Below are 17,271 nucleotides of genomic sequence, written 5' to 3' on the forward strand. Positions count from 1 at the left end.
GCCTTCATCAGGATTATTTTCACAATAAATCAAAGCCAAATCAATAATGTCAGGCAATCTCAGAGGACTTTGATGCTATTGTTGTTATCAGTCAAGAGAGGACTTTAAAACATGGCAATAAGAGGTTAGCATTAATTCTTAGTTATTTAAGAAGGAGTATACATTTCCTGATAGGAAGTTCTTCGAAACAGCATTACACGGTTCAGTCTGGGCTCTGTTCAGAAGAATAAAAATGAAAAAAGAGAACGAAAATAGTTAGACTACATAAATCGTATCTTCCTCTCAATAGAGAATGGCCATTATGACAAAAATATATACCTTTTCTGGTCTGCTCAATGTCAAATATCAGTGTGGCTCCATCTGCAATGTAGTCTTGACCATATGTGGCAGTTCTCCCTGACAGGCTGACTCCCCACTCCACAGACACTAATCCAATGCTTCCACCTGCAGAGAAATATATCATTGTCAAAGATTGGCAACTCAAGATCATGTTTTTCAGCCCCATAAACAAAAATATAATTATATCAAATTCAAATAATTTCGCCAAAGAATAACGAGTTGAGGGCTTGGAAATAATAAATTCTCAACTGATCCTTTTGACCCATCGACTCAACTATCATATATTACTTCTTAATATTTCAAAATTACATAATCATTTCACTTAGATATTCTTATGTAATCAAAATCTTTACGAACTAAAAATTTTCATTTTATAGCAACAAAACAAAAGCAGCAAAAAAAAAATACAACCCAGTGCATTACAACTGACAACAAAATGATTAATTCACCAGTTACAAAAGCTAAGCATTTGACTGACCTTGCCGCTCAATTATCAGATCCACAGCAAGTCTGTCCGTCTCTTGGACCTCCACCCGGCGCACTCCTTCACCAGCTGATGGGCTGAACACTCGGAAGGCACCAAAAGCGTTGTCGTTGGTACTGATTACAACAATGGATTCCGTCTGCTCACCCAAGGTCGGTGCATCACTAGAGGTCAGGTCCTGGTCATTAACCTCAATCCTTGTGAGCCTCAGGAAGAAACGTTCGTCAAGTTCTGGCAAAGCGTCGTTGATGACAGGGACAGGGATGCTTCTCGTAGATTGACCGTCCTCCATCAGGACTGAGTTTTGAGTGACGACATCAAAGTCTTCTCCAGGTCTGGCTTGCACCATTTCAAGTTCCTTGATCTATACAAAATAAAGCAAATTATTATTCGTATAAGCAGCAAAGTATAAACAGTTTCTGAAAAGGAACTACTGTAAGCAAAGAAGCAAAGCTGAATGTAATCACACACAAACAATTATGATATCATTTCTAATTAGTTTCATTTGTGAAACTTTCAATGCAAGAAACAACAGTAAAGACTTACTTTATCCATTTCTTTTTCATAATAGCTTGAATTTGCTCCAGCCAATAGAGACGAGGCGGCAAATGTTGTGGAAAACCATGAGCATATAATTCCAGTCTCAGTCCTCTGGTGTTGAAAACTACTGCACTGTGAAGTCATAATGCATGCTGCAGAACAACTCTGAAGACAAAAAAACCTCAAAATTTAGATCTATCCATGCATAAGATCCATTTGTGAGGCGTGCTGACAAAATGAGTTACTTCTCGCGATCCAAGAATGGAGATGTCGGCTGAAAAGCAACACTGGGGTCAGATTTATAGGATTTTTAGTTGATGCCATTTTGTTCAAGTCTACCGTGTCTTTTATTATTCCACACTTTCAAATTGTACAAACTCCACCCATTAGGTTGATGTATCAATTTCCATATGGCTAAAATCCGAAAGAAGTAACTCATTTTGTCAGCACACCTCACATTTAAAATAATACTGTGATCAGACAAACAAAATAAAGTATTCACAAAGTGTCAAAAAAGCAAGGTTCATACTGAGCATTCAATGGGTCTGTGGCTGCACTAGTATGGGCTCAAAGACTTTTCACAGCAACAACAAAAAAAGCAAAGGTTTCATGAGATTATAAAGTTCGTGTTAAAAGCAGTAAGTCTGTAATATCATCCTTATACTGCTAAAGTCAACTGAAAAATTAAGTAATAAGCAGCCCACAGCAGTTTTCATTTACACTGGGCTCACCTACCAAGTTAGTTATAGTGCTTGGAGGGTTAAGCTGAAACAGTTTAAAAATAAACGGGTACAATAATTTTGTACACAGCATTCTGTTTAAAGAAAATATCTTCATATCCAGTGCTGTATTTGTTAGTCCATTTAAGAATAAAACATTATGGTCACTTTGGAGGGGGGGGAGGGGAGAGGACCTACAACTGAAGGTTATCTCGCCTATTAGTGGATCTAATTTTACCAAATTTCACACATATAACAAGCATAATGAGGAGTCTAAAAATCTGCAATGGAGACGGTGGCCATATTGGATTTTGTTGACATGTTTTATTAAATGAATACGCCTACGCCTTGTCATTTTGCATGCCTACTAGCAGACAAAAGATCTACAATTTTGACAGATAAATTTTTCCTAAATGGATAAGAAAACTTTTAATGATTTTTTTTTCGTGAGGTAGGTGAAAAAATAAGGCTTTAGGGGTTCTTATGCAATGGAATAATTGTAAGAGAGGCTGAACAAGCCAAAAATGCCTACATATCAAAATCCAAAATTTTTACAGCAATTGGGACTTCAGGGTGTAGCCCCCCTCCGCTAATAGTATTACACCCTAACATCATGCAGTATTACTTCTTAGACATCAATTTAATGAACAGCCTAACTTGGAAGAAAGAAAACAAGAAACGTAAAATTGTATCTATGTTAACAAGTCAAAAAAATAACTTTGCGCTCTACATCAACACCACACATATGATCAATCACAATTTTTTCTTATCAATTAACACTTTGCCACCTCAAGGCTCATATAGTAAAAACTCTTGCAATCAAAGGTAAAGATAATTTGGGGAAAATCCAAAGAAAGTGGGTGGTAGAGATTGCCGATCGGCGAGATGAGGTGGCAAAGTGTTAAACTTGATAGTTTCCTACTTACTTCCAAAGTATCATTAGATCTGCTGACATCCACCTGTGTCCCTTGCTCTGGCGCGACTCCTTCCACAGGGGCCAGGAACATGTCCAGATTGTCCCCACCGTTCCTTTCCACCATGTCTACAATTGTCATAGCAGACGTTGAGTAGAATACTTTGATCTGGCCAAAAACACCCCCACTGAAACAGAATTACAAGTTTAAGGTAGAATGCTTTCTGAATTCTTGTTATCTAACTTCAGTTTTAAGTTTTGCTATTTGTGGTTCATTTTAGTCTCTTTCTACTACTGCCTGCCCCACTGGCTTCCAAAATGTGATCACCATCTTTCTTCACTCCATCCACATAATGCTGATGTGACAATTTCTTTGCTGGCTTTTTTTATCATGTTTGATACACTGGACAGTAAAACAATGTCGGTCATTTTCTAGCTAGTCAAAATTCACCTTATTCAATCTGCATTATACTTCCTCCGAATTTACTAGCATCTCTAAAAGGATAAATCCAAGAGGTTGAAAAGAGATTTTTTTTTAATTCCTGTGCAACCCAAATTTCAAAAATGGCAGAGAAAAGTTCGAGCTGGCTGAGGACGAAACAGAATGAAACTTGGGCCGCTAATAATAAAACAGCCATATAAGGAAATTCCCAAAAGTTTAGTAGATTTATATGACTCCTATCTGATCAAAACTTTCACTTTGAATTAATAAGATTTATATGATCTCAACATCTTTATTCACAACAAGCAATAAGCATCTCCTTTCGAGATTTACCTTCTGACAATCTGAACAGACTGCGGTCCTTGTGCTGGATCCTCTTGGACAGAGAACACGGCCGAGGAGAGTTCAACGGAGCCATGAGGACTGTCATTTGGGGGGATGGTGAGCACAAAAGTACTTTTGTCCCCAATTCGGCCTCCATTGCTTGCATTGACAAGTCGGATCTCAATGTTCTAAGAACCAAGGAAAGAACACATGAGTTGATGATAAGCATACACTGAAAACAAAGGTTAAGGAAATGCACATGGTGGGTGAATTCCTGGAAAATTTGTGTCTGCAAACAAACAGAGTGAAGTCAATTCCATTGCACATTTAGAGAAAGTAACAGACCAATAGATGAAAAACAAAAGAAAACCACAATGATTTCAAGGAATTTGTGCATTAAAGTTTGTTAGTGTAAAATAAAAACATACCTGGATTCATCGTAGGTGTTAATTCTAAGTCAAGAGCAAAATATCTATAATAATTCATATTATCAATTAGCGATGTTCCTGTCTCCTTGAGTGAAATTGTGTGGTGTAAGCGCACCTTAAGAATAGAAGGACATGCAGCGTGAACACACCTTAATAATAATTATTGTGACATAGGCCTAGGGGACATATCACGTGACTGAGACCTAATGTGATTTTGTGCAAGCGGCGGGAAATCTGAAGGTCACTTACTCACTGAAGCCGAAACGAGTAACATCGGCTAACAAAGAACTAGCAGACGACCAGCAGGTGGGGCCCCACCAACATCAACTACCATCTAGATCTACTACTCCAAGACTCAAGTAAGTCGTAACATAACAAATTGATTACTGGATATTTTACGTGAATTTGTCGGTACTGATTCAACTTCATTGAGTTTTTACTCTTTGCCCTCTGAAATATTCAACAAGAGGCTAACGACCTGTTAAAATAATCAAGAAATAACAGAGGTAAAATCCAGTCACGTCAATGGCAGATGAACACCTCAGAAGAATCCCAGGGTCGGTCAAGCCCAGCAGGGATAGAAGATTTTGTTTCACATGAGGGTTATTGAAGATTATCCATTGTTTTGTTTTTCACCAAGTGTCTTGTTAAAGCTCATAAGCTGCATGATGGCTAGATCAGGACTTTGCTAATGCTAATATGGTCCAGCTTTATCATTCTACCAATTGTTATAATCACTGAAGTTTTTTTAAAGATTGCTTTACCATCCCAGCGGTAATGTGCATCTCTTTATTTTTAACAAATAAACATTAAAATACAATACAAACATTACTAAAAACATATCAACAAGTTTTCAGTACAGGCTACTCCTTTTGCACTGGCTCTAGCTCCAAGAAGGCCTTTAACACTTATACTACCGAAGGCTCATATAGTGAAAAACCCTCAAGTACCACACCAGTTTAGAATGCTGAAGCCAAGGTAGAATTTTTTACATTAAAAAAACCTTGGAAGCCCAAGAAACACGCTTTAAAAAATTTATAGAGGTTCATCAACCATTCAGCTATCATATAGAGTGACTTCCTTTGGTATTTACTTCAGTGCAGTGCATCCATTCGTTGTTTAATTATGTTAAGTGTATGTGGTTGCATCGGCGACTTAAGTCCCCAGCAGTAGTGAGCACATACTATGGCTTGGCAACTAAAGTCGCAGACAGTACTGTAAGTGTGAGGTCTTTTCATCCATGTCTCACACTCTCACACTATGTCGTCGCTTCAACCTACCTCAGTGCCCTCTGGTACATCATCAGGCAAGACATTCAGTGATATTTTCAAGCTTCCATCATTAGTGACAAAGAACAGAGAGCCAGAAGTTGGGGAAATATCATCACTTGGCTCTTGACCTGAAATTTAAAAACACTCAACTAAAATTTTGCCTGATGTTAAGGGACAAATGGACAATCAGAGAGACCAATGAGGTTACCAACACACACTGTCAAATGATTAGCTATCTAATGGGCACACATAAATAACAATACAAACAACCATTTTTTTAGAACTTTGCACGTCTGCAGATTACTTGAATAACGGAGACTACAATACTTTGTTTACAATTTAATAAGTAAAAAAATGGAAGAATATGTTATTAATAAAAACATTTCACACAACAAATGTTTCTGACTCAACTTTGATGATTTATCAACACATATTCTGCCTATTTCAGTCAGCAAGTTTTTAAGGCTTTAAAACGCTTAAAATAAAATAAAGGAAAAGAAAATTACAATGGCTAATAGAACACTACAAATATCATTTTTCAAACACAAACAGTTTCAACCAGTCTCAAAACCTAAGTTTGCCTTACAAAATTATTCGCTTTGTGCATAGTACCAGAATGATCGGTGCAGTCTTATTCTTCAAAAGCCTTGAAGGCTGTTGATGTGATTTTTTCAGATACTCACTGTTGACGCAGCAGAAGCAAAAAACATATTCCCTCTTATCAACAGCATTATAGTAACAAAAAGTTTGTTTTCAGTTCAGTAAGGACAATCGAAATAGTGAAGAAAAATGTTACCATTGAGAAAAGCTTCCCAGCCAACAGCAACAACATCAATGGAGCCACCAGTTCTTATAACAGTAATTTCCACTTTCACTGCTTGGTTCCCTTCCTCTACAGTCATGCCCTCTGAAACAAAATCTGGGAACAAAAAAAATTTCTGTTAATTCATCAACCTTCACTTCAGAAAATGTTATCAATGTAATGTAATACATGGTGACAAAAGTGAATCTTTTTTTAATTAGATCTTTTCATTTTACAGATCTTTGAAACACTTACTTTAAATAAATAAAACAAATGTTAAAATCTTAGAGATGTTCCAATGTCTTTTCTATCGGTTTGCACCAAGTTAACAGTAAAAATACAAACTAGTAGTAGCTGATCAAGATTACTGTCCCTAGGAAATCACCTCATCCTTTATTTGTAGACACAAATCCCACAAATTCACAGAGAATACTATTGACCACGAAAATGAAAAGACAACTTTATTCATCCCTTCAAGGAGATTTTTTTACAATCAAACACATAAACAAAACTGAAGCAATTGTTCTGAAACCCAGTCACAAGACTACACAAATAGCTACTGTGCTTACTGAAAACACCATTGGGGTCATCAGATGGCAATATGGTGACATCGGTCCTGAATCTGTCTCCAAGCAAGGCGCCCCCAGTTACTCTGGAAGTCAGTATTACAGAAAATGTCTCTGATAGCTCTGGTACTCTATCATCTATGATCTCCAAAGGCAGCCTCTTTTTCACTTCCCCTGGCGCCAAGGTGACAAATGAAGATAGGATCACGTAATCCAAGTTTAAACGCGCTGTGCCATCAATGACACTGAAGCCCACAGATACCTATATAGAGGAAAATCAACATAGATACATGACAAGACATACACTACAAAATTGCCAAAATGTATTCATCAAGACCTCACTTAATTTCATCTAGCTCAAAGCCAACTCTATGGTGATCTCTACCTTCACCTAAACAGTTATGCTAATATTCAATTTTTGCTCATATGACTACCACATTAACACATTCTTTACATAACTTACAAATATCCAGCACCAAATCAGGACAGGGGACAAAAATACTTTTTTAACAGTAAGCCTTTCCTTTCATGAGAATAAGACAAAAAAACGTTAATCTCAATTTCAAAGAATGGTAGCAGCATTTTCTATCATCATACTTTCATCATTAACCAACTTTGTCATCATCATTACCATCACAATTACTAAAAACTTGATTCTGGCGTTTAACTTACTTTCCAGGATACATAAAGAAAATACTTGATCAGTACTGCAAACAGCAATGTTTAGGACATGCTATTATGTTTTACTATAATTGGTACCAGAAAAACTTGGCACTGGAAACAAAAAAGGTGGAGTTTCTTACTTCTCCAAATGTTCCTCCTGATCTGACAATATTGATATCAGGCGTGGGATCTGATTCTTCAACTGTCAATGATGACACTGATAGATCTAGCCGCCCATTAGCATCATCATTGCTAGCGATGATAATCTGACTGTAGGTCTCAGAGTTTTGTCCAAGCCGAGGGGATGATGGAACTGACAATGAAAAGAAGAAACGTCTAAAATTTGTTGCTCAAAAAGTCGTCAGAATGAGAAACTTCCACATCTTCACACAGTGAATATCACAAAAGCAATTAATGTGTATCATTTCTATCTAGACAGTGGTTCTGACATTTTTTAATGATGACATTTAAAGGTAAGCTCTGTTGTGACTTATGAAAAGCTTTGCTTAATGACTGCAAGGAAAACTAGATTTGACAATTTAAATTAAGTTAACAGACATGTTTTTAAAATCTAATTAGAATTGAGTCTGATCAGACCATTTACTCTCCATGTCCGGTGAGCCGGTGGGAGCGGCTCGGTGCAAAGTGGGTTTGGCCAGCAAGCCGTTGATGCCGGCAAGCCGTTGACACCGGCTCGCTACACTAGCCTTCATTAAATACACGCGAAACTAATATTTCACGACATCAACAGAAATTATGGTCGCAAATGCCAAAAATAGGTCTTTTTCTGTTTGTTCTTTCATTCTGTAGCGTTTGTGAGGGCGCGTATGCTAGATTTGATGGCTTGTTTCCAAACAGCTGGTTTTTTTGTGTATAATATGTTTGTGTTGGTTAGGGAGACTATCATGGCTGGAGATTGCTCCTGAAAAAATTATAGTGACAGTTTTCTTGTTTGGATTATACTGAGACAAAGTTTTCATTCCATTTGGATATTATAAATCTAGATCTAGATCTAGATGTTGGATCTTGTTGAGGCTCTATTCAGGTTAGTTCATCGTAATATGTAGGCCTATTCTATGTGAATGTGACTTTTTTATAAGTGGTTATTGTACACCTCATCTTACACCCGGAAACTTCAAATAATTACTCAAAATTACTTTGAAAATGTGCATAAAGACACAGTTTTCATATTTAGGTATATTGATACAAAACTATAAATGTAAGCCTTTGATTTATTGTATAACAAAGTGTGTATATATAGAAATCTAGATCTAAATCTAGCTGTGTTTACACTTTTCATGCATGCCGAATGTGGGTTCTGATACATTTTATTATTTTGGTGTATTTCAAAAGAATGGGCTTCAAAGAAGCTACAGCCACCCTAGATGTAATCCTAAAATGTATATCAACATTTTTGCTTCTTTTACTTTGGCTCTGTGTTCAAGTTTTATAAAGTTACACCCATATTTGTGTGAACAGTGTTATGTAATATTGCAACATTTTTTGTTGTTAATGGCCATTTACTTCAATAGTCTATTATTATTCTTCAATAAAGGCATCTAAAATGAACACCAATAAATGCAACTTTCATTTCTGATCACAAACATACCAAAAGTTTTGATGTGGGCCTAGTAGATTGAAAGTAATATAGACTTTTTTGTAACCCACCCTACTGCTGTATAAGATCAGTCCCTGCATGGGAGGCTTCGGTCAGAACGAAAATCCTCTACAGACATGAAGAGTTAAATATGAAAGACAAATGTTTGTTAAAAGTCATCCCTTTTTTAAAGTATAAGTAAAGGATCTAAACATACCAGAACCAAAAAATATGCACAACAAACGCTGGATGAGAGAGCATCTCAAAATATAGAATTGGTTGGTTTTTTTACAACAAATGAAATTTTAAAAAATAAATCTTCAAAACATAATATTCTACCATCTAACTGTTATGCAAAGGTTACCACAGGCCAGCATTAAGTTGCGCTTTACCTGTGAGAAAGTATAATTACATTTTGTCCAACACAGTGTATTTTAATGAATATTTTTTAAAAAGATGTAAATGGATCAGACCGCACTGAAGCAAATATAAACCAGAAACCAAGAAGGAGAAAATCACATAAATGAAAGAGTGCTGCAACCAATTTGCTACAAAAGATAAATACCTGGATTCAGCTGTGCAGCTTGTACCAGTCTGACAGCTGTGAGTCTCACAAATACACTTTCATCCTGCTCTGGCTCGGAGTCATCCAAGATCCTCACTGTGAACTCCGCCACTGTCTGGTCCTCAGTGAACGAGAGGGTTCCTTGGGTGGGGAGATAGTCAGACGAGCTGCTTGCCCTCAGCACAGGCCCAGGTAGGAAAGGATAATTTTCGCTGCGAGCTAAGGTCACGTAATCCACCTCTACTGAACCAAAAGCTCCACCCTCACGTTGAACAATGACTCGAACGTCTGCGAATCAGCAAAGACCATACCATGCTGTACACTAAGTATCAAGAAAGTCTTATTATCAAAATTAACATAAAAAAGCAAATAATAAGAACTTCTTTAAAGTTACCCATACCTGATAACAAGGTAAACTTTTTCTTTCAGTCACAATACATCTTGGTTTATTTTTAACTCATTCGCTACGCCGAGCCGTGGGGGGCGGCGCGGCTCAAGTGCCGTCAGTACGTTAAGCCGCCCCCGGCGGCTCGAGAACCGACGTTCAATTTTAGCTTCGTTTCTATTCCAATCCACTTATCCATGTTAAAATAAAGGTCATAATATAATGTTGACTTCCGGGTCAAGCGTTTCCACCGAAAATCGGAAGTTTTGATTCAGTTTTGAAACATGATTTCGTAGTTTATTTGACTTTGTTTTATCGCGAAGCCCAAATTATAGCCCAGACACCAGTCTTAGTACTTTTACACAACAAAATGTATAATTATTTTGCTCACTAAAGAAGTGCAGGACTCTTCTTTATAATATTGATACTATTGGACGCAAATTGCCGGTGCACTGTAATTGAGAAATCAATATTTTTGAGTGCTAGATCTAGGCCTAGATCTAAATAGTCAAAATATTTTTTCCTCCCCAAAATCACTACTTTTGGGTGAAATTAATCAAAAAGTACCACTCAAGACATGTGTAGGTTTATTCCAAATGCAATTCTGAATAATTCCATATAAGTTACGCGTATTTTTTTCTGTTTGTGATCCTTTTTTCAAAATTATTTTAAAAATTTTTTTTTTTCAATATCGGATGTTATGATCCAAATGTACAAATATTATGGAATGTATGTAAATAACTGCACATTTTTCAATATTTTCCTGTTCTATATACAGTTATGGTTATTTTGAGGTATCATTTGACTAGGTGCAAACATGTTTTTTTAGTCTCACCTGAGATTATAAATTTTTTATTTTCCAATTTTATCTGCATCCAATCACAATTGTGTTGCATAATCGCCTCTTACAGGAACCAAAGTTGAAAAATACGCAAATAAATAATGCAGGTGTATTCTAAAAACCATACTGAAAATGCTGGTATATAATATGTTGATATTTATTTGAATTTATGGCCCCAAAGACCTGTGAATTGCGCACTAGTCATCATCTCATTTCGCCCTCCCGAAAAGAATTCGTCCACAAGCCGAAAATAATATGTAGCGAATGAGTTAAAACGTAAAAACTATATGATCTCTGCTTATACCATGGAAAGGAATATCTTCTTTCACAGTTCTTAGTCATTTCCTTACCATCATAGTCAGAGTAACCATTTAAAAGATCCTTGAGTTGAAGATAAGTACACTGACATAATAAAGGTAAAAGCACAACAACAACAAAAAAGGAAACTGAAACCTGGAAATAAAATGTGGAAATCAAAGGATTAGAACTTTACAGTGTTTATACCGATCATACCTTGAAGGGACTCTTGAACTGTCAGATGTCTTGATGAAGAGGGCACGACAAATTTTCCATATGGGTCATCGTTGGCTAAGATTGTAACAGTGGCCGTTCTTTTCAGAGGGTCTCCAAGCTGTCCCTTTAAAGTGTAAAAAGAAGAAAAAAAGGATTATTTCTCACATATATGTCCAGCTTTGTCTGGATAAATAACCCATACCTGAAGAAGGGGGGAAAAAATCTGACTGCAACAAAATCACAAAAGGACTCAATACTGGAATAAAAATAAAATTTCAGAGCAGGAGAAGGTAAGTCACAAATTGTATAATTTGAGATTCATTCCCACTTAGAATTTCCTTTTGTTTCTTTTGGGAAGGGCTTGCGTATACAATTGACTGCATTTTACAAAATGCAAACCTGGTTTTGATTTGTTGTGTTAATGATAACATCAGTCGTCTGATCTCTCCCTTGATTTTTTTTTCTTTATGCCTATAGTAGAAAAAGGAAGTACATTGTACTACTGATAACAAGATTCATCACAATCAACAATGTTCACTGTGTTCAAAACAGCAGAAAGTGCAACAAGAATTGGATCCAATGTTATGTGTTGCATATTGTCTATGTGAATGTAAATGAAAAGACACACTATTGAACCTTTACTGAAAAGTATTGATTCATAATTATGATGAATATCTTAAGTATTATATCAAATGTGCCCTTGCATGACAAAAGCATTTATATTTGAGAACCACTTGCAAAACTTTAAGATGAATATAAAGCTTGCTTTAACCTGTACAGGGGTCCTATAAATGTTGACTTACCCCGAGTGAATTAATCAGCTTCACAGTCACAACCTCATCTAGCTCTGGAACGGTGTCTCCTCTAATCTGAAGTTCAATGTTTGCTGAGGCTAGACCTGGCTCAAACTCCAGCAGTCCCCGTCTATCGATGACATCAAGGCCATCATCTTCATTTTCTCTGACTTCCCAAGAGACTTTAGACAAGCCAATCAAGCCACCAAAGCGCAGAACCTTTGAAGGACAGGTAATAATGCATATGTGTCAGTATTGTAGAAACTGTACTATCTTTTTTCAAAGAAAAGCAAATGCTAAAACTGTTTTTTAAATAGATTGATCGAGTAGATGCTTTACAGCTTTATCGACACAGTTCTGGTCATGCTAAAATGGGCCAAGCATACTGTCCAGTGGATCAGTCATATAACAAGAGTTGATAAGTGTTGAATGAAAATGTGTAAATTCCCCAACAACAACATTCTATCAGCATATTTTTGTCCAGTGTAAAAAAAAAACCACAGCATGGAGCAGCATAAGGTAAACAACAAGGGAAAAGATGCTGCAATAAAAATCCAGCAGCAGATGTATGTAGCCTACTTCCACCCACATGTATAGCCAGGACCTTTAATGTCTGTGGCCAGATCCTCACAGGAAAGACCAAACATGCTGTAGACAAGACGGCAAAGAAAAAGTAACCTCCAACAAGACAAAGAAGGCACATGGGATCTACTTAAACATAGCGAACAGAGATTGTCCAGAAGACCAAAGCTCACCTGCAGTCTAACAATATTAAAGGTATCACCATCCTCTTCAGGAGCTTTAATATCAAGAGCACTATCAGCAAACTGAAAGATGCCAAAAGCCCCATCAGAAGCTTCAATGTTGACCTCAGCCAGTGCTCCAGGGCCCAGGGCTGCCCCACCACTTGGGTTGAGCAGCTCCACCTCAAACATCTTCGCAGCTTCAGGCAAGCTGTTGTCTTTCACTGTGACGTTGACAAAGGCAAAGATTTCTCCAGGACCCATCACAATGCTGCCAACTGCTCCCTGAAATAACCCAGTCACAATGTTGTTTAAATGCACCAAAGTCAAAGGCAAGATTGCTGTAATATGTATAGCTCTTCTGTCTATAAAACTTTAATGATACTCTCATTCATTCACAAGTTCTGTAAATAAATCTTACCGTGACTTTAAAAATTTAAAGAGGAGCCCTCAATTAAAACAACAGCTAGAGGTACTAAAGATACCATTTTTTGCTTCTTTTCTTTACTTTCTGGCATTGCATTAAAATAAAAGTACATGTAGATGCATGAGAGGAATTACCTTTTGACAATTTACGAATTGATTAAACAATATTTTTAAAAAACCCGGCAAGAGAAAATAAATTTGTTTTCTCCTTTCACATAAAGAATATTTTTCTTCCTTTGCCTTTTCTCCATTATTTCTTGGAAGTAGAAAAACTTTAATTAAAGTGCAGTAGAAGGAAATGCCAGTTTCAAGGCATAAAATGAAGAAACAGTCAGTTGTGGATAAGGTACATTGAAATAACACTTCACTTTTTGCATGTCGTTCACTGTATCTTATTTATTGCATAAGAGAGTAGCAGTGGGAGCCACAAAGTTAACTCTATGGGTAAATAACAAGATAATAACTTCAAGACCATTCACAAGTTTAAGCAGGGTATAAAAAAGTTTCTTCCTCAAAACAGAATGGCCTATAACAAATTTACATAACTTAATAAGATAAGGATTGAAAAAAAAAGGGATTTTTCCTTTGACGTTAACCAATATTTTCAAATCAAAACTTACAAATAAAATTAAAACAAAATAGAGATGATAGGCTGCCTGTTTGGTAAAGAAAAGTGTGGAAAAAAAACCCAAAAACCAAAACCTTAGCACTCTTGTACAGGTATTTGAAAGATGCCTAAGCTTAACACTTCTACAGTGTCAGCTAAATCATAAGTCAAAAAAATAAGTACAAGAAAAAGTTAAAATAAAACTCCAAACAATAATCAGACTTATCTGAGAGACAAACATATTCTTACAAACACAACTTTCTCCTAAAATCCCCATCCATCATGCCTATTTGATTATCAAGGGTCCAAAGCTAAAATGAAACAGTGTGGAAAAGAAGGGAAGATTTTTTTCCAAATCTTACAGGGAGTGCCAACTAGCGCGGTCGGGTCGGGTTGGGTCGGTTTGATTTGTTAGTCGGGGATAGCCAAATTAAGGGCACTGGAAGCCATGGAGGTCAAAATCTACTTTAACTTCCAGGTCATCGGGTACAATCGGAAAGGGGTTGTGGTGTACAGTGAAGCCACCAGAAACGACCTGACCCGACGACCCGACCTGATCGCACTAATTGGCACACCATATGAGACAGCAACAACAGTCTGAAAAAAAAATCACCTCGCGCAACCAAATTGGGAAGAAAGAAAGGGAACCACAATACGTAGTTCTAATAGTGCTTTTGTATTTTTAACATTTTCATCCTTAAATACAGCAGGCAAAAACAGAGAATGGTAAAAAATAATAATAATTCTAAAAAAATTAATAACTGCTTTCCTTTGCAAGAATGACCAGGAAATGAAGCAATTCATAAAAACAGAAAATGCTACAAATGACAACCCATCACCAGGACATTTTACTCACCTCAAGCTATGAACAAAAAAAAATTCATGTTATGAAAAAAATGACAAATTTTTACTTGTCAGTAGTAACAAAAACTTTTCTAAATCGCTGTTGAATGAAACTTAATATAAAGCAGAAATACAAATTACTATTCGTTCAAGGACATGAGATATTAAATAAATAACAGCAAATTTCTCTTCTTATCCTTGACTACACGATAGAAAATTGCATCATTAAAACCTTTTTGAACAATGAATTTACATTTGGATATATAGTTTTCAAATACAACTGTTATTCCTTACCACATAATCAGGTGGCGACTTTCCTTCACTGAGCGCTGTTCTGTCGGTTGTTCGCCATTCTGCCCTCACTGTTCCCAGCGTGCCCTGAGCTCTTTGGACAATCAAGGGAATCAAGCCACCCTCTTCACTCACTGAGACCTAAAATTCAGAATTTCAAAAAAGAAATTACATTAAGGTGTGAAGAAATCAACTTCTCCACCTAAACCGTAAAGACATATTAATTAAAAAGGCATCTATGGAGAGACGGATGAACTAAGCAAAAACTGTAAAATGGAAAGGTTATAGCAGCAAAGATATAGAGAAGGTAGAAGTGAAGAAAGGAGACTTTCAGGTCAGTGAGGGTAGCCAATACTCCATGGAGTAATGCTATACAAGTGAGAGAGTAAGAGATGTACAAATGCTGAAAACTATACGTTGGTTAACTGTGTTACAATAGTAAAAGAAGGTAGGGGTATCATACGGTGGAAAGCTTTTCTTGGCTTCTCCGTTATGTGACATCATGCAAGACCTTTCAGTTTAACAGAACAAAAAAAAGTTTATTTCAAAAGCCAGTGATATAACCCTTTCTATCTTTAAAACAATATTATTATAAGTTCTGACTTACCTGTACAGTCGAGGTCACTGGCTCAATCATTATTCCTGACGTTGGGATAACCCCTGGCTGGTCCGAGAACTGCAACAATCCGTACGGGTAATCATTCTCTTCTACCACCAGCTGGGACACTTCCCTGGTGCTATCAATGCTAGCACCACTGACATTGGTAGACCCCACAAAGCCATCACTTGAGGTAACAGACGTGAGACGAATTTGAAAAATTTCATCCAATTCAGGTGTTGTTTCCTGCTTCACTCTCACCTCAAAATTCTGTGAAAGCATAAAAAGCAACTGATAACAGGTTGTTCCCACAGATGGCACAGAAACAATTGAATGCACAAACCCTTATCCTGCGCGCTCATATGACCTTATGCAGTTGCGAGCGCCGTAAAACCCCATACTAAACTAAAAAAACCCATATCTGTTTTTAATGTTGATAGTCTGACTACATCTCTGCAAAATGTGCACTCATCATATCTTACTTCTTTCTTCCAAAATTCAAGAACTAAAGGAGCAAAAACAACGTCTTTCTTTCGGTCAGGTTTGACCGATTGCAGGTTAAAAATTCTCCAACAAGAATAAGAGTATTATAGGCCTCAAAAATGCCTTTTTGTTTTTAACAAACATCTATGAAACACATTAAAATTCTTACTCAGACAAACAGAAATATCATTGATGTAGCAAGAAAAACAAATAAGTCCATTTGACCATGTTTAGCAATGAGAGTAGAAAAAGTTGGGAGTTAGTTCCGACCTTTTTTCGCTCTCCAGGCCCAAATACAATGCTCCCACTGTTCTGTTCAAAATCGGCAGATGCATCAACCAGTGTGCCTTGCCCAAGCCGTTGTTCAACCACCCAGGACACAGTCACTGAGCCGTCATCGCCACGGTCACGGACCACAGTGCAGACCACAGTCTCGTTTTCAAACTGAGTCCTCACAGGGACACACTGTTGCTCAAAACCAAACAATCCATTTGCATTGTCGCTCTTCAGAACTGTGAAAAGAAATAGTGTTCAAGCTCTAAATGGTACAACAGACAGAAAATTACAGACACACAAGCCATATCATTGCATAAAAATCAAAAGTAAAGACAAAAACCAAGAATATTTGAATAAATGGAAAAAACATAATTTTCCAAATCAATGAATTAACATCAGAATCACGACTGCAAGAGATGAATATCTAGGAGTCCTCTAACAAGATCAATAAGAGTGAGACAAAGCTTGTGAATAACTCAGCAAAAGAAGAATTATAAGCAAATCACCTGATAGTGTCGTCCGTGAATCTGTAACAGAAAGAGTAGCTCCCCCGGTGGCATCAAGCAAAGCCACAATGAACACTTCCCTGCCCTCCTCTTCTATATCAGGAACTGACGATATCGAGAAGGACTGGCTGCGCACACCAGACCCGTAGGTTAGAGTCCCTGAGATGGGGTTGATGTCATCCGTGGGGGCAGTAGCATACAGTTCAGCAATCGCACTGCACAGACAAAAGTAATGCAAAATTTAAAAATGATTTAACAATTCATACTGTTAAAACACCAGAACCAACGACATTTGTGATCACCATAAGTTTA

The 17,271-nt window shown here is 37.0% G+C and overlaps 1 protein-coding gene across 1 annotated transcript in view; it reads right to left on the bottom strand.

Moving 5' to 3' along the window:
- Positions 1–17,271, bottom strand: part of LOC101854392 (adhesion G-protein coupled receptor V1) — a 108,504-nt gene that overhangs the window by 68,650 nt on the left and 22,583 nt on the right. Inside the window, exons 26-43 of the mRNA XM_035968175.1 lie at positions 16,900–17,194; positions 16,448–16,689; positions 15,704–15,964; positions 15,100–15,237; positions 14,819–14,824; positions 12,942–13,214; positions 12,196–12,405; positions 11,393–11,516; positions 9,654–9,941; positions 7,632–7,804; positions 6,832–7,090; positions 6,257–6,379; positions 5,470–5,588; positions 3,771–3,949; positions 3,009–3,183; positions 1,370–1,528; positions 818–1,187; positions 319–444 (exon numbers count right to left, since the gene is read on the bottom strand). Of these exons, the coding sequence (XP_035824068.1) occupies positions 319–444; positions 818–1,187; positions 1,370–1,528; positions 3,009–3,183; positions 3,771–3,949; positions 5,470–5,588; positions 6,257–6,379; positions 6,832–7,090; positions 7,632–7,804; positions 9,654–9,941; positions 11,393–11,516; positions 12,196–12,405; positions 12,942–13,214; positions 14,819–14,824; positions 15,100–15,237; positions 15,704–15,964; positions 16,448–16,689; positions 16,900–17,194 (3,520 nt within the window). The remainder of the gene's footprint in view (positions 1–318; positions 445–817; positions 1,188–1,369; positions 1,529–3,008; positions 3,184–3,770; positions 3,950–5,469; positions 5,589–6,256; positions 6,380–6,831; positions 7,091–7,631; positions 7,805–9,653; positions 9,942–11,392; positions 11,517–12,195; positions 12,406–12,941; positions 13,215–14,818; positions 14,825–15,099; positions 15,238–15,703; positions 15,965–16,447; positions 16,690–16,899; positions 17,195–17,271) is intronic.

This window comes from Aplysia californica, unplaced genomic scaffold, assembly GCF_000002075.1.
Source record: "Aplysia californica isolate F4 #8 unplaced genomic scaffold, AplCal3.0 scaffold00043, whole genome shotgun sequence".
Lineage (NCBI taxonomy): Eukaryota > Metazoa > Mollusca > Gastropoda > Aplysiida > Aplysiidae > Aplysia > Aplysia californica.